At 53.4% G+C, this 16,591-nt stretch overlaps 1 protein-coding gene across 1 annotated transcript in view; it reads left to right on the top strand.

Moving 5' to 3' along the window:
- The window catches only part of COBL (cordon-bleu WH2 repeat protein), a 143,988-nt gene that overhangs the window by 42,709 nt on the left and 84,688 nt on the right, over positions 1-16,591 (top strand). Inside the window, exons 2-3 of the mRNA XM_038562613.1 lie at positions 4,129-4,332; positions 14,549-14,759. Coding sequence (XP_038418541.1) covers positions 4,129-4,332; positions 14,549-14,759 — 415 coding nt within the window. The remainder of the gene's footprint in view (positions 1-4,128; positions 4,333-14,548; positions 14,760-16,591) is intronic.

The raw sequence follows: 16,591 nt of genomic DNA, 5'->3' as shown, positions 1-16,591 counted from the left end.
AATCAGACCCTATCTCCTACAGGAGCCGGGCCTCTCTTTCGAACAAAACAGACACGAAAACCACCTTCTGGTTCCTTCCCACTTTCTCAGTGACCTTGATGCAGATAATCCACAAATATTTGTGGGACGCTGTTATTCGGAACCACCTGAGCACGGTGCACCGAGGATCCAGCGAGACCCGGGAGGTGCAGAGCATCCGCGGCGCTCGGTGCACCGAGCAGATTCGGCCCACGAGGCCATCCTTTGCTTCATCTCTTCCCCAGCGCTTCCTGCCTCCCTTCTTGTCTTTCCCTCATGTCTCCAAATTCCGGCCTGTTGAAGGCACGCTGCACGGATGCCTTCAGGATCATTCCTGCCTCGAGAGCTGCTAAGTCGGCTCTGTCCCTGCAGGCTCGGCCCTGTGTGCCTTGCACCTTGGCCGGCACCACCATCAGGGGGGTCTGTAAATGCCTATAGATGTGCCGGGAGGTGTCTAAATATTGAGGGCTTAAACAGTCCTGATAAAGCATCTGCTGTCGGGGCGCCGGGTGCTCAGTCGGCGAAGCCTTCAGCTCAGGTCATGGTCTCAGGGTCCTGGGATCGAGTCCCGCGTCGGGCTCCCCGCTCAGTGGGGACTCTGCTTCTCCCCCTGCCTCATGCATGCTCTCTCTCTCTCTCTCTCTCTCAAATAAATAAATCTTTTAAAAATTCAAGCATCTGCTGTCTTCCAGAGATGTTACATGCAATCCAAGAAACGAGGCACCAGGATTGGCGTGTGGGGAAGGCAGGTCGACAGCGGGGGGCGGGTGGTGTGTCCAGTGTCTCGGCCAGCGGGGAGCAGCTTTCTTCCCCTGGGGCCTGTGCGCTCAGGGTCACGCACACGGCCTCTGACCTGGGGCCTCGACTCCATCTACACCTCGGGCACCGTGCTGGGTGTGGGCAAAGTGGCTCGTGTGCGCGCCTCAAAATATGCAGATATTGTTCCATGAAAAATGAAAATGCGAAGTCACAGATTCATCGATGTCTACATTTACAATCTGTCCGTTGCTTCCAGCAAATGATACAGAACTTGCGACTAAGACCACGTGCTGTCGTGATGGTAAGGGGGCTCCATCCTGGGGAAGCGGCGCGATCCATTATCCTCCCCAGCCCTCGGGTGACACGGAGCCCCCTGGTCCGTGTTGGGACTTGGGCATGTGGTAGGCTTCCCGCAGGCTTCCTCAGGGCAGCGGGGGGACCACCGGCCCCAGCCGTGTGTCCTTAGGCCGGGGCACCCAGAGGTTTCTGGGAAGATGTGGTTTGGAGCTGAGCAGAGCCTTCAAGGCAGGTGTGCCGGGGCAGAGGCAAGGGGGTGTGCTGTGGCTTTTCCAGGAGCTGGGATCATAAGACCCACTGCCAGGCGAGTGGGAAAGAGCGAGGGGGGCCAGAATTGAGGGCCAGGGAGGAGCCCCGGCTTTCGGGCTCCGCCGGGGAGCCTGGATGCAGCTGCAGCCCCAGGGGGGCGGGTGTGCGATGGCATCGGGTCTCGGAGTCCAAGTGGAAGCACACACCCGGCGTGTGCTCTGAAGCAGTTCAGGGCCTCTCTGGATCCTTTTGCTCTTCCCCAGTGTTTTCAACGTGGGCTGACTTCAGTGTGTACGTAACACGCTCAAACTTGCACGTGCACACATCCCACCGTGCTGGACGGGAAGCGTCCCCGGATCCCTGCGGCCTGCGGGGCTGCAGGTCTTGCACGGGGCTGGGGTCAGCGTGCAGCACGCGGGGTCAGCTCTGAGAAGACGCACAGCCCCCGGGGCGGGCGCTCGGCCTCTGGGTGTGGGATCCGGGAGTCCCAGGAGGCCGGAGGGCCCATGGGCAGGGGCCGGCGGCTAGGAGGACCTTGCATGCGTGCAGGCAACAGCAGCTGGGGACGTCCGTGGGGGAGAAGCTGGGGGACCTAGGGGTCTCTTCTGTCTCTCTCTGCCACTATTCCCATCGCGGCGCCAGCCGAGACACTAAAAAACGCATCAGGAGCTGCTTCCTTTTTGACTCAGAAGGAGTTCGGGAAGGCTTTATTAGTGCCGGAGAGCAACAGAGCGCTCCCTGGGCAGATGGACTTGTTTCCCCAGGATGGAAATTTTTTGTTTTGTTTTCCGCCATGAAAGCACTTTTGGGAGGAAACATGAATAGCAGGTGGCTTTGCTCAGAGCCCAAGCACCCAGCCCTAGGCCCGAGGCGCACTAATGAAGGACTCTGTGACCGGCCTTTGCGCCTCTCGACTTTCCTGTCTGTAAAATGGGGGGACATCTGCTCTTCCTAACGGGCTGCAGAGGGCAGCGCCCGAGACCGTCCGGGTTGATGCTAGCTCCCCGCGCGCCTCACCCGTGAAGGGGGGACAAGGCTGGTACCTCCCCGGAGCGTCATCGGGAGGGCGGATGAACCGATGAGACCCGGCCCTTCCACACGCTCAGTATGTGACGGCTACTTCACTTTTGTCATTCCTGTAAGTTGAAAGGAAGAAAGTATGTCAAGTGATAAAAAAAATTATGACCCAGATGTAAGGTTTTTACCAAGAAGGAAAGGGAATTAGTTTATGTCTCCCTGTCACCATAGAGGAGGAGACCGGAAGGTCACCCTGAATCCTGGCCTTAACCAGTGACATGAATGGCAGTGGCCTGTGCTCGGCTCTGAATCCCCTTTGCTGTCCCCCGTCCCCCCCCCCCCCCCCCCCCCCCCCGCCAAGTTTAAGCAACCTCTTTCGATTTACAAGTAATGTATATATAAGTGATTTTATAGAAAAAGTAGGAAATGCAGAAGAGTGAAAATATCAAAAAGTCATACACATAACCCGGAGATATTTTAGTGCGTCTTTCTAGGCTGTTGATGACCTATCGCTATAATGCATAGTTCTCTTAAAAATGAAATTTTGTAAAAAACTCTGTTTTCCTAAGGGAAAAAAAAAAAAACCTGTAGCCACTATTTGGGCAGATTACAAGCCGTTAGAGCGTATTTTCCGAGCACCAGTATAACATTGTCTTTAAAGCACCGTATTTTATTGAAATTGTCTCTTGTTGACCTGTGGCTCGATTACTTTGTTTGCCGTTGGAAATGATGTGGGACGGAGCGCCTTTGAGCCTCCCACGGGCCCTCTTGGGGGATTATTTCTTAGGACCACTTTCTAGGTGTGGAATTTCCACGCCTGATACGTTGGGCCCAAGCGTCCCCAAGAAGATCGTGCTGCGGGAGCATTTAAGCTCCTTAGCGCTTTGTGGATGAGCAGGAGAAGGCAGGGCGAGGCGGGCGGAGCGGCCCCCGGGACCAGGCACGTCTGCTTCCCATCCTCGTCCGACACCGAAGACCATGGGCCTTCAGGGAAGCCACCAATCTCTGGGACACGCTATTTTCTCAGCCGCCAGATATTTTGAGGGTTGAATGAGGTGACCTTCCTAAGGTTATTATTAGCATCAGCCCCGGTGCTGGGCGAATGCTGGCTCCTAGAAAATACCTGGGGAAACGTAAAGTGAGGCCCTCAGGTGCACATAATGTCTCTGCGTGCATCTCTACACACACGTAGACGTAGATGGCCCCGTGTATGGAACCAGCTACACGTATCAAGGAGGTCGTCCGCCTTCCTGAATAATCTAGCAGAGACGAGAATCCCTCAAAATGTTCATGTTGATCGCAGCGGGTGACTCGGTGTCACGTGTGCACACGTTGGCAGAGTGGACGGAGAGGCCCAAGCGTAGTGAGGAATAAGGTGACGACACGCTCACCCGTGTCCCTCGCGCCCTGGTCTGTGGGCGGGTGTTGGTTGGGTGGACTCCTGGGCTAATTGAGGACGTCCTCAGGCCATCCTAACGTGTCCCGGCGTCACGGGGCGGCGTTCCGGGCCCTCGGCTGGGCACGTCACGGATCCGGAGCGGGGCCAGGGGTGGAAGCCAGAGTGAGGCCGCCCACGGGTGGAGGCCCCTTTGTTAGTATCGAAGGATCCCGATATAACGATTTTAAAAAGGTCACATCCCTCGGGAGGCTTTTCCGAGGAGGGAGAAATACTCGTAAGGATGCTCTGGCGTGAGGGAAGGTCCCGCGAAGCCGCCGATGCTCACGGCGATTGTGTTCAGGGCACGCTCGCACGCCGTCGCCTCATGCGCTCCTTCTATGCTGTTTAAGGAGGAAGATGAAGGCTCGGGCTCCCCCGCCTCCTGGAAGGCCCGCGACGCCCAACGCGCACAGCGGACCGAAGCCGCGCCGGGACGCTTCCCCCGGGCCCCCGCCGCACCTGCTGCATATGAAGGAGAACCTGCGGAACAGCGCGGTGGCCGTCACCGTGGTTCTGCCCAGCGGCCTGGAGAAGAAGAGCGTGGTCAATGGCAGGTAAGGGTCGGTGCGCCTCGGGGCCGGGTCCCCGCCATCCAGGCCCGGGGCCGAGGAGACCTGGGACGCGGACCCTGCTGGGTTGCACTCGCTCCCATATCCGGTGGGACGTGGGGCCCGGGGTACAGATCTGGGCCTAGATGACAAGCCGAAGTGGCTCACCTGAAATGCCCTAGCATATATGCTAAGTGCCCCTCTGCATCCCTGGGCAGCACGGGCTGCCCGGCTCCGTCCTGGCGCAGGGGGTGCTCGGAGGAGGGCATCACAGGCCCGTGGGCATCTCCACGCAGGTGGCCAGCCCCCAGAGCCTGTGCCAGCACCCTGGGTGTCGAAGTTAGACAGTGGGGCAGCCTCCCGAGTTGACCCCTCCAGTGCCCACTGACAGGCTGGCCCGTAGAGGTGGAAATACAACCAGCGGTCGATTTTCCAAATGCATGTTTACACTGATGACCAAACCCCGACCCAACCAGCTTCCAGCCCCGAAATGTCCACCCGAGTCCTTTCTTAGATCTGACCTGCCTGGGAATGTGCCTGCGGTCAAGGTCACGGGCCCCTTCTTCTCGCACGCCAGCCACTGCAGGCACACCTGAAACATCGGCAAAGCCTCCTGCAATCATAGTATTAAGAATTTTATTACCAAAAGAATTCCTGATTTTTTTTTCTCCAAATGCATCATGTTGTTTGATCGATTTGGGGCTACGACCCTTGTTCCTGATAGCTCAGTGTATAAGAGCATGTTTTCACAAAGTCACAGGGAGCAAAGGATTAAATCTCAGTGTTCGTACAGTTTTTACGATAAGAGTATGATGGAGCGATCAACCGTGGCGTAAAGACATATTTGTCTAATTCTGAGGCAGGAGGGAATAGGCGTCGCGTTTCTCAGAAAATGAGAACAGAGAATGATCGGACATATCTTAATCTTAAAAAGCAGTTTGCTCAAATATTTTTTTTTAAAAATGGATAATGGTGGAGATCACATCACCATGGGTGTTTTTATTCTGGTGGATGTGCCGACAGAGCGATGGAAAACTTTATAAAATATCAGTATTTGGGGCAGCTCGAGTGGCCCAGTGGTTTAGTGTTGCCTTCGGCCCAGGGTGTGATCCCGGAGACCCGGGTTCGAGTCCTGTGTCGGGTTCCCTCCTGGGAGCCTGCTTCTCCCTCTGCCTGTGTCTGTGCCTCTCTCTCTCTCTCTCTCTCTCTCTCTCTCTCTGTGCTTCTCATGAAAAAAATAAAATATTTTAAAAATAAATAAATAAATAAATAAATAAATAAGAGAGAAAGAAAGAAGAAAGAGAAAGAAATAATAAAAAATAAATAAAATATCAGTATTTGGGTTCTTGATGAAATCTCACACTCTTCAGCTGTTTATGCTTTAGAATGAAAATCCTGGGTGGCATCTTAATGTGCAAATCGGTGCATACCTCTTAAAAATTATTCCACGGGATATTTGAACAGTGACCGGAGGAAGCTTGCTGCAGGCCTCCCCACTGAGCAGGGAGCCCGATGCAGGGCTCAGTCCCAGTACCCCGAGATCATGACCTGAGCTGAAGGCAGATGCCTAACCGACTGAGCCACCTGGGTGCCCCCAACCCAATTTTAAGTTACACTAAAAAAAATACTACTTTATCGAGGTATGATTAACATATAGAAACTCCACGTTTACTGCGTCCTCCTCGATGAGTCTGTCGATAGGCGAACACCCATGAGACCCCTGCCACTCTCAGCCTAGTTACATATTTCTTAGGAAATTGGCCTTGTGGGTCCTTGTCTCCAATACTCTCATCCGTGAGTCCCATTCTGCACACGCACGCAGAGAGATGGAACGCCTGCCTGACAAGCACGAATATTATTTTGAGGACCATTTTCAAACTTCAGTTCATTCTTCAATTTTATCTTCAAAAAAATTTTTTCTTTCCCCTTGCAGAGTAGAAACTACCATTTTGTAGCACGGCGGTGGCGCCGTGAGAACACGTGCAGCCTTAAAGGTTGAGTGTTAAAGTACCTCCCTCTTTTCCAGCAGTAGGTTGCAATCCCTTCTCTCAGGCTTCCTGCAGGATTAAGGGAGTTGGAGCAGCAGCCTGTGGGCTTCCTTAACTGGGTCCTTGGCATCATGACTGGCGCTGATTCAGCAGCTGCTCGCTTGGGGACGTGGTTTTAGGTGTCATCCTCTTTAATAATACCACAGTGGGTCGAGGTCCAGTTCCTGGCCCCTGCTTAAAATAGATCTACTAACTTAATCAATGTGCTTTTCCTCTTCTGCTCTGTTAGAGAGCATGCCTACCTTCCTGTGGGACCAGCAAGCACTTCCTAACGTATAATTGGCCCCTTCACCGGGCTTTTTCCTGACACGAAAGATTCTCCTAGAGAAATCATTAGTGATTGCAGTCTGGGGGTTGCATTCTGCATGTGACTGATTTGTTTTTTTCTTTTTTTAAAGCTTCCTTTGGATTTAGAAATTTAGATAAAAGTCCCAGTCTGTTCTTGTAGAGATTATGACATGAGAATCTGTGTTCTGGGCCATTCTTTTTTTTTTTTTTTTTTTAAGATTCATTTATCTTAGCCACAGAGAGAGAGAGCAGGGGGGGAGGGACAGAGGGAGAGAATCTCAAGCAGACTCCACGCTGAGCCCAACTCAGAGCTCGATCTCACAACCCTGGGATCATGACCTGAACCGAAATCAAGAGTCAGGCACTCAACCAACTGAGCCACCCAGGCACTCCCATGTTCCAGGCCATTCTAAGGGAAACGCTCCGGGGTATATTTAGGGATGGCGTTCCCCGCACTGCATATGGATGGCGGAAGGAGGCCACCAGCTCCATCACTTTTATTGGGGCACAGTTAAAAAAAGAAGATCCTTTGGAAGCCCAGGTGGCTCAGTGGTTGAGCATCCGCCTTTGGCTCGGGGCGTGATCCTGGAGTACCAGGATCAAGTCCCACATTGGGCTTCCTGCAGGGAGCCTGCTTCTCCCTCTGCCTATGTCTCTGCCTCTCTCTCTGTGCCTCTCATCAATGAATAAATAAAATCTTAAAAAGAGAGAGAGAGAGAGAGAAGATTCTTGAGGGATGTTTGGGTGGCTCAGCAGTTAAACATCTGCCTTTGGCTCAAGGTGTGATCCTGGAGTCCTGGGCTTGAGTCCTGCATCAGGCTTCCTGCATGGAGCCTGCTTCTCCCTCTGCTTGTGTTTCTGCTTCTCTCTGTGTGTGTCTCATGAAAAAATAAATAAAATCTTTTTTTTTTTTTAAAGAAGATTCTTGAGAAGACAATGCCCGTAGGCAAAAGAGTACACTGACGTAGGTACGCTTCATAACCTGCGTCAGCCTCTAGAGAGTTGGAGCTGCATTGATGTAAACAGCAGCCAGGTCCACGTTGGTACACGTGCCCAAGGGGCCGGGGCAGGAAAAGGCAAACATCTCCTTTGCAGAATCCAGGAAATCTCCCTCTGTGTTCATCCCTGTGATTCTTCCTCTAGAAGCCGTCAGACCCTCTTCACCGTGGATGTGCTTAGAGCTGTGCAAGAGTTTTTAGGTCTTGGAGCTTATCAAACAGCCCAGGCTCACAACATGGGTATTGGGTCTGCGTGTTCCTTCTGGATGGAGCACATCTGCTCCAGGACAGAGAGGAGGGAGGCTGGGAGCACCCGTCAGCTCTGGGTGTCCTGCATCCACCCTGCCCCTCGAGGCATTGGTAGGGCCTCTTGCTCCTGATGCCCAGAGCTGAAGGGGGAGCTTGCTCTTCTCTGGTGCCCAGTGAGTTAAGGAGGTTCTGGGGAGACGGCCGGGTGAAGACAGTTCTTGAAATAACTGGCTAACAGGTTGCTTTGGTTTAGTTTGATTTACATTTTTTTTTGAAGAATATCTTTTTTTTAGAAGACTTCAGGTTTTTTTAGAGCAGTCTTAGTTTCCTAGCAAAAGTAAGAGGAAAGTACAGAAATTTCCCACATACCTCCTGCCCCCGGATCAACATCCCCCAGGAGAGTGGGGTGCTCTTTGTGATCAGTAAACCTACACGGACATGTCCTCATCCAGACTCCATCGTCAGCATGAGACTCCACGCCCAGTATAGTATGAGCTGTGGGTTTGCACGCGTATCCACTGCACTGTACCTTATGGAGTGCTTTCACCGCCCTGAAATCTGCCCAGAAAAAATTCCTGGGACACGAAGCCTGCGGGGGTCACAGTGGCCAGACGTGAATGGTTAGACCATCTTTCCAATCAGCCGGGAGACCATGTTTGATCTTCCAGGCCCTGGTGCACTGTTCCTAGGGACCACCTCTCTGAAATGCTTCTGCCCTATGAAGGCTGCATTTTCCTGCTTGTTTGTGTGAGACCCAAGAGCAGCTGAACGATGACAGTGTCAGAATCGTTGATCCTCAGACACCAGGTTCTACCTGATTTTCTTCCCGAGCATCTTTGCTGGGGGGAGGAGGTAAGGTGGTGATGGGGCTGACCGGAGGTCATGAACTGCGCACTACTCCCATGACAAGGTGTATTCGTTGCTAAACCCGCTATTTAATGGCGCACAGTGAGTGCCGTTACTGGTCGGGTTTTGGTGTGATCCCAGTCATAGAGCGGGGAACTCTCACTTTGTGGGATCCTGATATATTAAAAGAGAGAGAGAAAGAGAGAAAGAAAATAATCATTTATTCATTGAGCGAAATGCATACGGAATACCTGACATTTCTGAAGAAACGGGGAGGAAGACATCCCAGTGAGCAGAAGGAAATAAAACTCATTTGCAAGATTTGCACCAATTTGTGCAAGAAATGGGGAATTCAGTACTGCTGGAACCTGGACTGAGGAGGGGAGATGCAGGAGCCTGGACGGGGTAGCGGCTGTGTGCTCATGAGTCTCCTGTGGGCCGTCGTGAGCCCCCGAGTCTCCATCAAACAAGAGTATGCAGGCCAGTGGGCACACAAGGCTCCATCCTAGCAGCAGGCAAGTCATAAGGAAACCTACGCATCAGAACATTGACTTTCCTCACGTGTAGGGCACACTGGCCTCCTCAAAACAGCGTCCAGGGGCACCGGGGTGGCTCAGTCGGTTAAGTGTCTGACTCAGGTCGTGATCCCAGGGTCATGAGATGGAGCCCCAAGAGAGTGCATTGATTCACAGGCCAAGACGGAAGCACACAGTGAAGGCCCACTTGTGGAAGACCTGGGCTCAGACTCCAAAGATACGGGTCAAAGAGTGTGAGGCCAGACTGAGAGAGAGAGCACAGGCCACCAAGGTGAGAACCTAACCAGCAGGCTCCTCGTGTTGAATCCACCTGTCCACACTCGTCCAGGGAACAGCTCGTGGAATCACATGTGACCACAAAAACCGTCAGGCTCCCAGCCTCTGCACGTGTCACTCTAGGTCAAGACACTCTGACTGGCATATTGAAAGGCTGAATTCCTTAGAGACGGCACGTCTCTCCAGTTGGCAACCCCCCCGCTCTCCCTGGTGCCACACACGGAGGCCTCTTGCAGACTGTGGGGGCTGTGTGGCCCCAAGAGGCATTTGGGGTCTGTGAGGGGGAGCCATCGTCCTGATGACTTGGCTTCTGACTTGCACGAGGTGAAGGCATCCCTCCCTGGCCGCGTTGCTGCTCTTGCGGCCCTCGGGGCTTCTTGCTGGGCCCAGGACCCTGGCTTCCCCAAGACCAGACTCTCGTCAGGGACCCTAGTCTCCAGCCTGGAGGCCAGCCTCTGACCCATGGACTTCTCTGGCTGTGGCTTCTTCTGCCTCCTGGCCTCCCTGTCGTCCTGCTGGATGTGCTGTCCGTGTGTTCCTTGGTACCTGACCTCATCCATGGGGACGGGTCTCCCATGGGCCCGCTTACATCTTGCCGTATCCTGCCTCTCCGATGCCACACAAAGCTGCTAGGCCGCGCGTTCTCGGCTTTGGCCTTACTCACGGCTCAGGGCCACCTGCTGTCCTTGGTTCCACGTAAGAAACTAAGCTGCATTCGACCAGTTTAGTCGAACTAAGTGCACGTTAAATGTGTTCGTTTAAACATCGTGTCCAGAGGTAGCTGCCTGAAAAAAAAAAAAAAAAAAAGATTTATTTATTCCAGAGAGAGGGAAAGAGAGGGTGAGGGAGGAGCAAGCAGACGGAGAAGCAGACTCTGCACTGAGCAGGGAGCCCAATGCGGGGCTGGATCCCACGATCCCAGGTCATGACCTGAGCCAAAACCGAGAGTCAGATGCTTGTTGTTTTTTTTTTTAAGATTTTTTATTTATTTATTCATGAGAGACCCAGAGAGAATGAGAGGCAGAGACCCAGGCAGAGGGAGAAGCAGGCTCCATGCAGGGAGCCCGATGCGGGACTCGGTCCTGGGTCTCCAGGATCACTCCCCAGGCTGAAGGTGGTGCTAAACCACTGAGCCACCCAGGCGCCCCCAGAAGTAGCTATCTCGATGTAACTTGTAAACTCAGCATTGAGGGGACCTTCTATCCAATTGGGGCATTTGTCCTAAATGCTCATTTCATGAGTTACTAGGAGTAAAGTAGTTTTCAAAGTGTGGGCCCCGACCAACCGTGGCTGCATCCCTGGGAACTTGGTAGAAATGCAGACCCGCAGACCAGTCCTAGAGGCTCAGAAACCCTGAGGGGAGGCCCAGCTCTCTTACCTTTAACCTGCCCGGACTTGCGGATTATGAGTTAAACTTCGGTGTCCCCTGAGGCCCCGTGGGTGTGCTTTGGGTTCTTAGCACTGATGATCTAGTTGACTTTATTAAAAAAAAAAAAAAAAATTATTTGAGAGAGAGCATGAGTTGTGGGGAGGGGAGAGGGAGAAGCAGGCTCCCCGCTGGGCAGGGAGCCCAACACGGGACTCGACCCCAGGACCCCAAGCTCATGACTGAGCTGAAGGCAGGTGCCTCACCGGCCGAGTCCCCTAGGCGCCCCTGCAGCCCCTGTTCTCAATACACCGGATTCTTCTTTCGGCATTCTGCGGGCGGCCGGTTGCCTTATTTTCCTTCTCCGGCAGACTGGGGAAAGCTGACTAAGCGGCGTCTCAAGGACGCTAGCTCCTGAGAGTCTTGGGCCACCGTGGTGCTTGCTGAGAGCCGAGCGCAGTCCAGCCACATGCAGGGATGCTCTGCTCCAGCCACAGAAGGCACCTCCACGCAGGAACCCAACGTAGAAAAGACGTGAACAAATGGACTCTTGCGTTTTGCAAAGCACATCACACGTACCACACGCCCGGCCCCGGGCTCGCGGCCTTACAAGCGTTCATTCATCTAAGTCTCTAACAGGTGCCCGCCTTCCGCACGCCTTCACCGGTGGGGAAACTGAGGCTCAGGGAGGCAGGTCTGAGAATGGGTGAGAGGCAGTGCCAGGACTCCTGCCCAGGCAGCTCTCTGCCGCGGAAGGATGCGCAACCTCCCGGAGCGGGCGTGGGGTGGGCAAAGCTGCCGGCCGGCGCGGGGCACCTGCGTGCGGGGCAGCGGCCGGGTGTGGAGGGCCAGGCTCCAGAGGCGTCGAGAATGCGTGTGAGTACGCAGGCCGCCTCTTCCAGGCTCAGGAAAGTTCTATCCTGTGGCAGCGGCATAGGGCCCAGCTGAGGCCCCGCGGGGGCGAGTGACACCGGTCAGGGAAGCCCAGGGCTGCAGACCCGCAACGGAAGGCCACGGGGACCGGGCAGAGCATCCCCGCCCGTCGGCAGGGGGGCGGTCGCTGCCGTTGTGCTCTGGCTCCCCCCGCCCCCGCCCCATCTTTCTGGGTAAATTTTTGCAGGGGCATCAAAGCAGCTTTGGAGGGATTGCATACTCTTGGGAGTTGGGCGCCTTAAATGCCAGCAGGGGCGGGTTAACCGGTGGGGTGGGAAATGGCAGAGAGGCCCCCCACTCCCGCCTGCACCTCATTTTATGCGGACATGATCCTAAGAAGCGTGTGGCCGAGAAGTGGTAAATCAGGTAGCGTCTGGACTGGGCCTGGGAAGGGTCACGCACACTGGAGGCCCTGCGGGCAGTGGCGCGAGGTGAGCTCAAGCAGTGGGTCGGGTCCCGCTGGGGCTGGTGCGCATCCCGCTTCCTAAGCGCAGCCCGCGTCTGGGCCTATCGGGGCGCCGCGTCCCCCCGGGAGTCACAGAGACGGAGCCCCGAGGAAGGAGGACGACGCGGCTCTCGGAACCTGAGCTCCCCTCCGATGCCCTGCGGGAGCCCCTCATCCTGTCCCGCGTTCTTGCCGCTGGAAGGACAGTCCGTGGCCCCGGCCCGGGTGCTTGGCAACGGCCTCGGCGATCCTCGCACGGGCACGCACGGTGGCCAGGCTTCAGGATCGTGCTCGGACAGTGTTTTATTTTGTTTCTGTTTTTTTGGTTTTTTTTTTAATTTTTTTTGCCTTTACCTCCCCCAACTTTATTTATTTATTTTTTAAGATGTTATTTATTTATTCACGAGAGACACAGAGAGAGGCAGAGACACAGGCAGAGGGAGAAGCAGGCTCCATGCAGGGAGCCTGACGTGGGACTCGATCCCGGGCCCCCGGGATCACACCCTGAGCCGAAGGCAGGTGCTCGACCTCTGAGCCCCCCAGACGTCCCGCCCCCGAATTTAGTAGTTAAGTGTGAGAAGACAACCCTCCCGCACACAGAATCTTCTGCTTGGGAACTCTTGCTTCATCCGCCTGCCCCCTGCCCCCCAAATGTTTTGTTGAGAAGCTGCTTCCCCAGGGTGACCCGGGTGACCCAGCGGTTGAGCACCTGCCTTCAGCCCGGGGCGTGATCCTGGAGACTCGGGGTCGAGTCCCACATCGGGCTCCCCGCATGGGAGGAGCGGGACAGGAAAGGAGCCCCCAACAGACTGAGGTCCGAGCCTGCCCCTTTCCCTGGAGACCCCACGTCCCAGACCTGGTGGCTGGGACGCCGTGTGAGCCCGGTTAGAAGCCTGTTTCCTGTACCGAGGCCTCTCCGCGCAGCCGCATCATGTTGCGGAGCATTTTGGCTGCATTGCATTAAGCCAGTTGTCGGAGTAAAGATGGTCTTAGCGCCGGAGCCCAAGGAATCAGTGTCAGGATGAGGAGCCAGCGTGGCTGGAGCACTTACGAGGCTGTGCTCGGCCTCGGCCCCACCAAGTACCCCCTCGGAGTCCAGGGACCCAGAGGAGGGCGCAGCAACCTTGTGCCAATCCGAGCAGGACTGATTAATCTTCTGTTGAGGCAGTTGGACAAGGAGTAGGGCACCTGGGGGAGCTGCTCTGGCCGGGGCCTTGCCCGGGGTTCTCCTGCCCGGAGCCGGGGCCCCCAGCAGCTCACGGCCCTCAGGGTGGGCGGCGGGTGCCTGGGCCGCCATCTGTGTGTCGCAGCCCCTGGTCTGCACACCCGGGCCCCCAGGTGCCTGCAAAAGCGTGATTGTGGCCTGAATTAATTGCCATGTCACTTCCTGATTAAGAACTAGATCCCGGGAAAGACCTGTGCCTTCTTCACAGGCGGCGTGATGCTCCACTGCCGGGGAGATTTAGGGGCAGGGGGACCAGCTTTAGGTATGAAAACCGTCTGCCAGGTGGATGTAAATGTGGCAAAGGAAATTCTTTGGGGTAATCTGGATTGTTACTCCCCTCCCTTCGTGAGTGATTCCCTGTGATGGGGACATTATGACCATCTTTGACATTCAAACAAGGTCATTTTCTTAGGGATTTTTTTTTTTTGTCTTTAAAAAGACATGATTCTTTTTAGCTATCATCTGCAGCTTAAAATTTTCAGTTTTGGGGCACTCCGTTGGTTGAGTAACCGACTTGTGGTTTCAGCTCAGGTCATGACTTCGGAGTCAGGAGACCCAGCCCCCCCCTCCGCCCCCGCGTTGGGCTCCGCACTTAGCGCCGAGTCTCCTTAGGACTCTCTCTCCCTCTCCTCCTCCCCCTAAAATAAGTCAATACAATCTTTTTTTAAATGTTCATTTTTTAAGGCACATTATACTTCTGGATCACAGAATATTCAGTGGTTAGCAGTATTGCTCTTGCTAATTAGCCTCTAGGATTCGAGTCCACGCATCCATGGACTTAACTGCAAATAGAACCCTCTTACAGCTGCTCTTTGGGTTGTGGTTTACCAGCGTTGGAGATGTGAGGATGGCGCTGCCCAGTCGGGCACCAGAATTCACGAGCTGTGGTTGCCCGTCCTATGCATGACCGATCTGCTCTCACCTACTGGTGTGTGGGTTTGACCCTTACTCAGCTGGACGGGAGGCAGGGTGCAAACTTGCCTAATCGGTGTGCTGTGTTCCCCTTTTCCAGCCATGCCATGATGGACCTACTGGTTGAACTTTGCCTTCAGAACCACCTGAATCCATCCCACCACGCCCTCGAGATCCGTTCTTCGGAAACCCAACAGCCTCTGAGTTTTAAGCCAAATACTTTAGTTGGGACCCTGAACGTTCACACTGTATTCCTCAAAGAGAAAGTTCCTGAAGAGAAGGTGAAGCCCGGCCCACCTAAGGCCCCTGAGGTCAGTGAGGCAGCGGAGGCAGGGGGAAGGGGTCCCCTCTGTTACCTGAGGGCCCATGACTTGAATAATACTCATCATGGTAACTGAGCTCCTTTGTTTATTATAGAAGAAGGATCAGTCTAGAGCAGAGCTAGCCGCTGGAACGCCCTGCGCAAGTGGAAATGGGCTATAATTCTGTACTTTCCACAGTGGTCACTCCTGGACACATGTGGCTGCTAAGCAGGTGCAAGGCAGCTCGTGTGATTGAGAAACGGAGCCTTTCGTTGTATTTAATCTTTGATCAATTTAAATTTAACCACAAGGGAATCCCTGGGTGGCTCAGCGGTTTAGCGCCTGCCTTCAGCCCGGGGCGTGACCCTGGAGTCCTGGGATCGAGTCCCACGTCAGGCTCCCTACATAGAGTCTGCTTCTCTCTCTGCCTGTGTCTCTGCCTCTCACTCTCTGTGTCTTTCATGAATAAATAAATAAAATCTTAAATAAATAAATAAATAAATAAATAAATAAATAAATAAATAAATTTAACCACAAGTACCCAGCCGCTGCCTTGTTGAGCTAGTCATAAAGATTCTCCTTTTCCATCCTGGAGGCCTTCCTGGCCCAGGAAGCCGAGGGGAAAAAAATGGGGGGAGATTTGAACTTCTTCCGAAAGAGATGGGAAAACCAGAAGCTTTCGCTTTTGGAGACACAGAGGTCAGAAATGTTTACTCCTGCACTTGGAGAGTATCTTACACGCAGATTTATTTCAGGCTTTCGCTTATTGATCACGGGGAAGTCCGGCTGCTTACGGCACTTCTTCATAAAGCTTTGCTTTGGGTCTTTTAGCTCCATTTAAAAGGTATTCGATTCTTGGAAATAGGTGCTAAATTTTTCTGCTTCTAAAAAATGGAGATTTGGCCAACAGTCCATCTTTTATAAATATTAGGTTTGGGGGCTTGGTAAATTGTAATTGGTGGGATCCGTACCCTGGAAAGGGACATGGACCCACCTAAGTCAGGTTTTATCCAACTCAACACTTACTGTGGCCACTTTCCAGCATTTTCAGACAATGTCACATCAGTAAAGGCCAACGACAAGCTGACTGCGTGAAACTTTGGTATATTTAATTCTTTTTTGATGGCCAGTTTATCAGTAGATGTTTAGAATCAGCTTTAGTCACGCTGATTTTTTTCTTCTGATTATGATGTCTGTCTTTATTAGACGTATATGTCCGTTGTGTATCAGTTATCCTTTTCTGGTTTAAATATGTGTGCAGAATCTATAAAAATATATGTTTGCACAGACACATATACACATTATATATATTTACATAGATATTAATATATTTACATGGGTCTTTTGGCTACTTAAATAAAAATGTGATATCTTGGTTTTTCTTAGGCTTTTATTTTTTTTAAAGATTTTATCTATTTATTCATGAGACACACAGAGAGAGGCAGAGACACAGGCAGAGGGAGAAGCAGGCTCCATGCGGGGAGCCCGATGCAGGACTTGATCCCAGGACCCCAGGGTCACGCCCTGAGCTGAAGGCGGATGCTCAATCCCTGAGCCACCCAGGGGCCCCAAGGGCTTTTCTTTAAATTGAATTGTTCATGACACTTTGAAACGATTTTCCTTTACAAAATACATGTAAGCGCCTCGTGTTTGGGTGTGTTTGGGATCCTTGAAAGACAGCGTAGGTGTTAGATCATAAATCCAGATCCCTCACAGTGCTCGTTCCCTAGTGAGAGATCCTAAGGTGAGTTTATCACTGCAGGTATTCCCTGTTCGCTTTTCAGCCCGTCGCTTCCCCCGTGAACCCCCCCCCCCCCCCCCCGCCTAGCTGGGGACAAAGG

The sequence above is a fragment of the Canis lupus genome, chromosome 18 (genome assembly GCF_011100685.1).
Source record: "Canis lupus familiaris isolate Mischka breed German Shepherd chromosome 18, alternate assembly UU_Cfam_GSD_1.0, whole genome shotgun sequence".
NCBI classification, from domain to species: Eukaryota; Metazoa; Chordata; class Mammalia; order Carnivora; family Canidae; genus Canis; species Canis lupus.
This window is presented reverse-complemented; position numbering and strand designations above follow the sequence as displayed.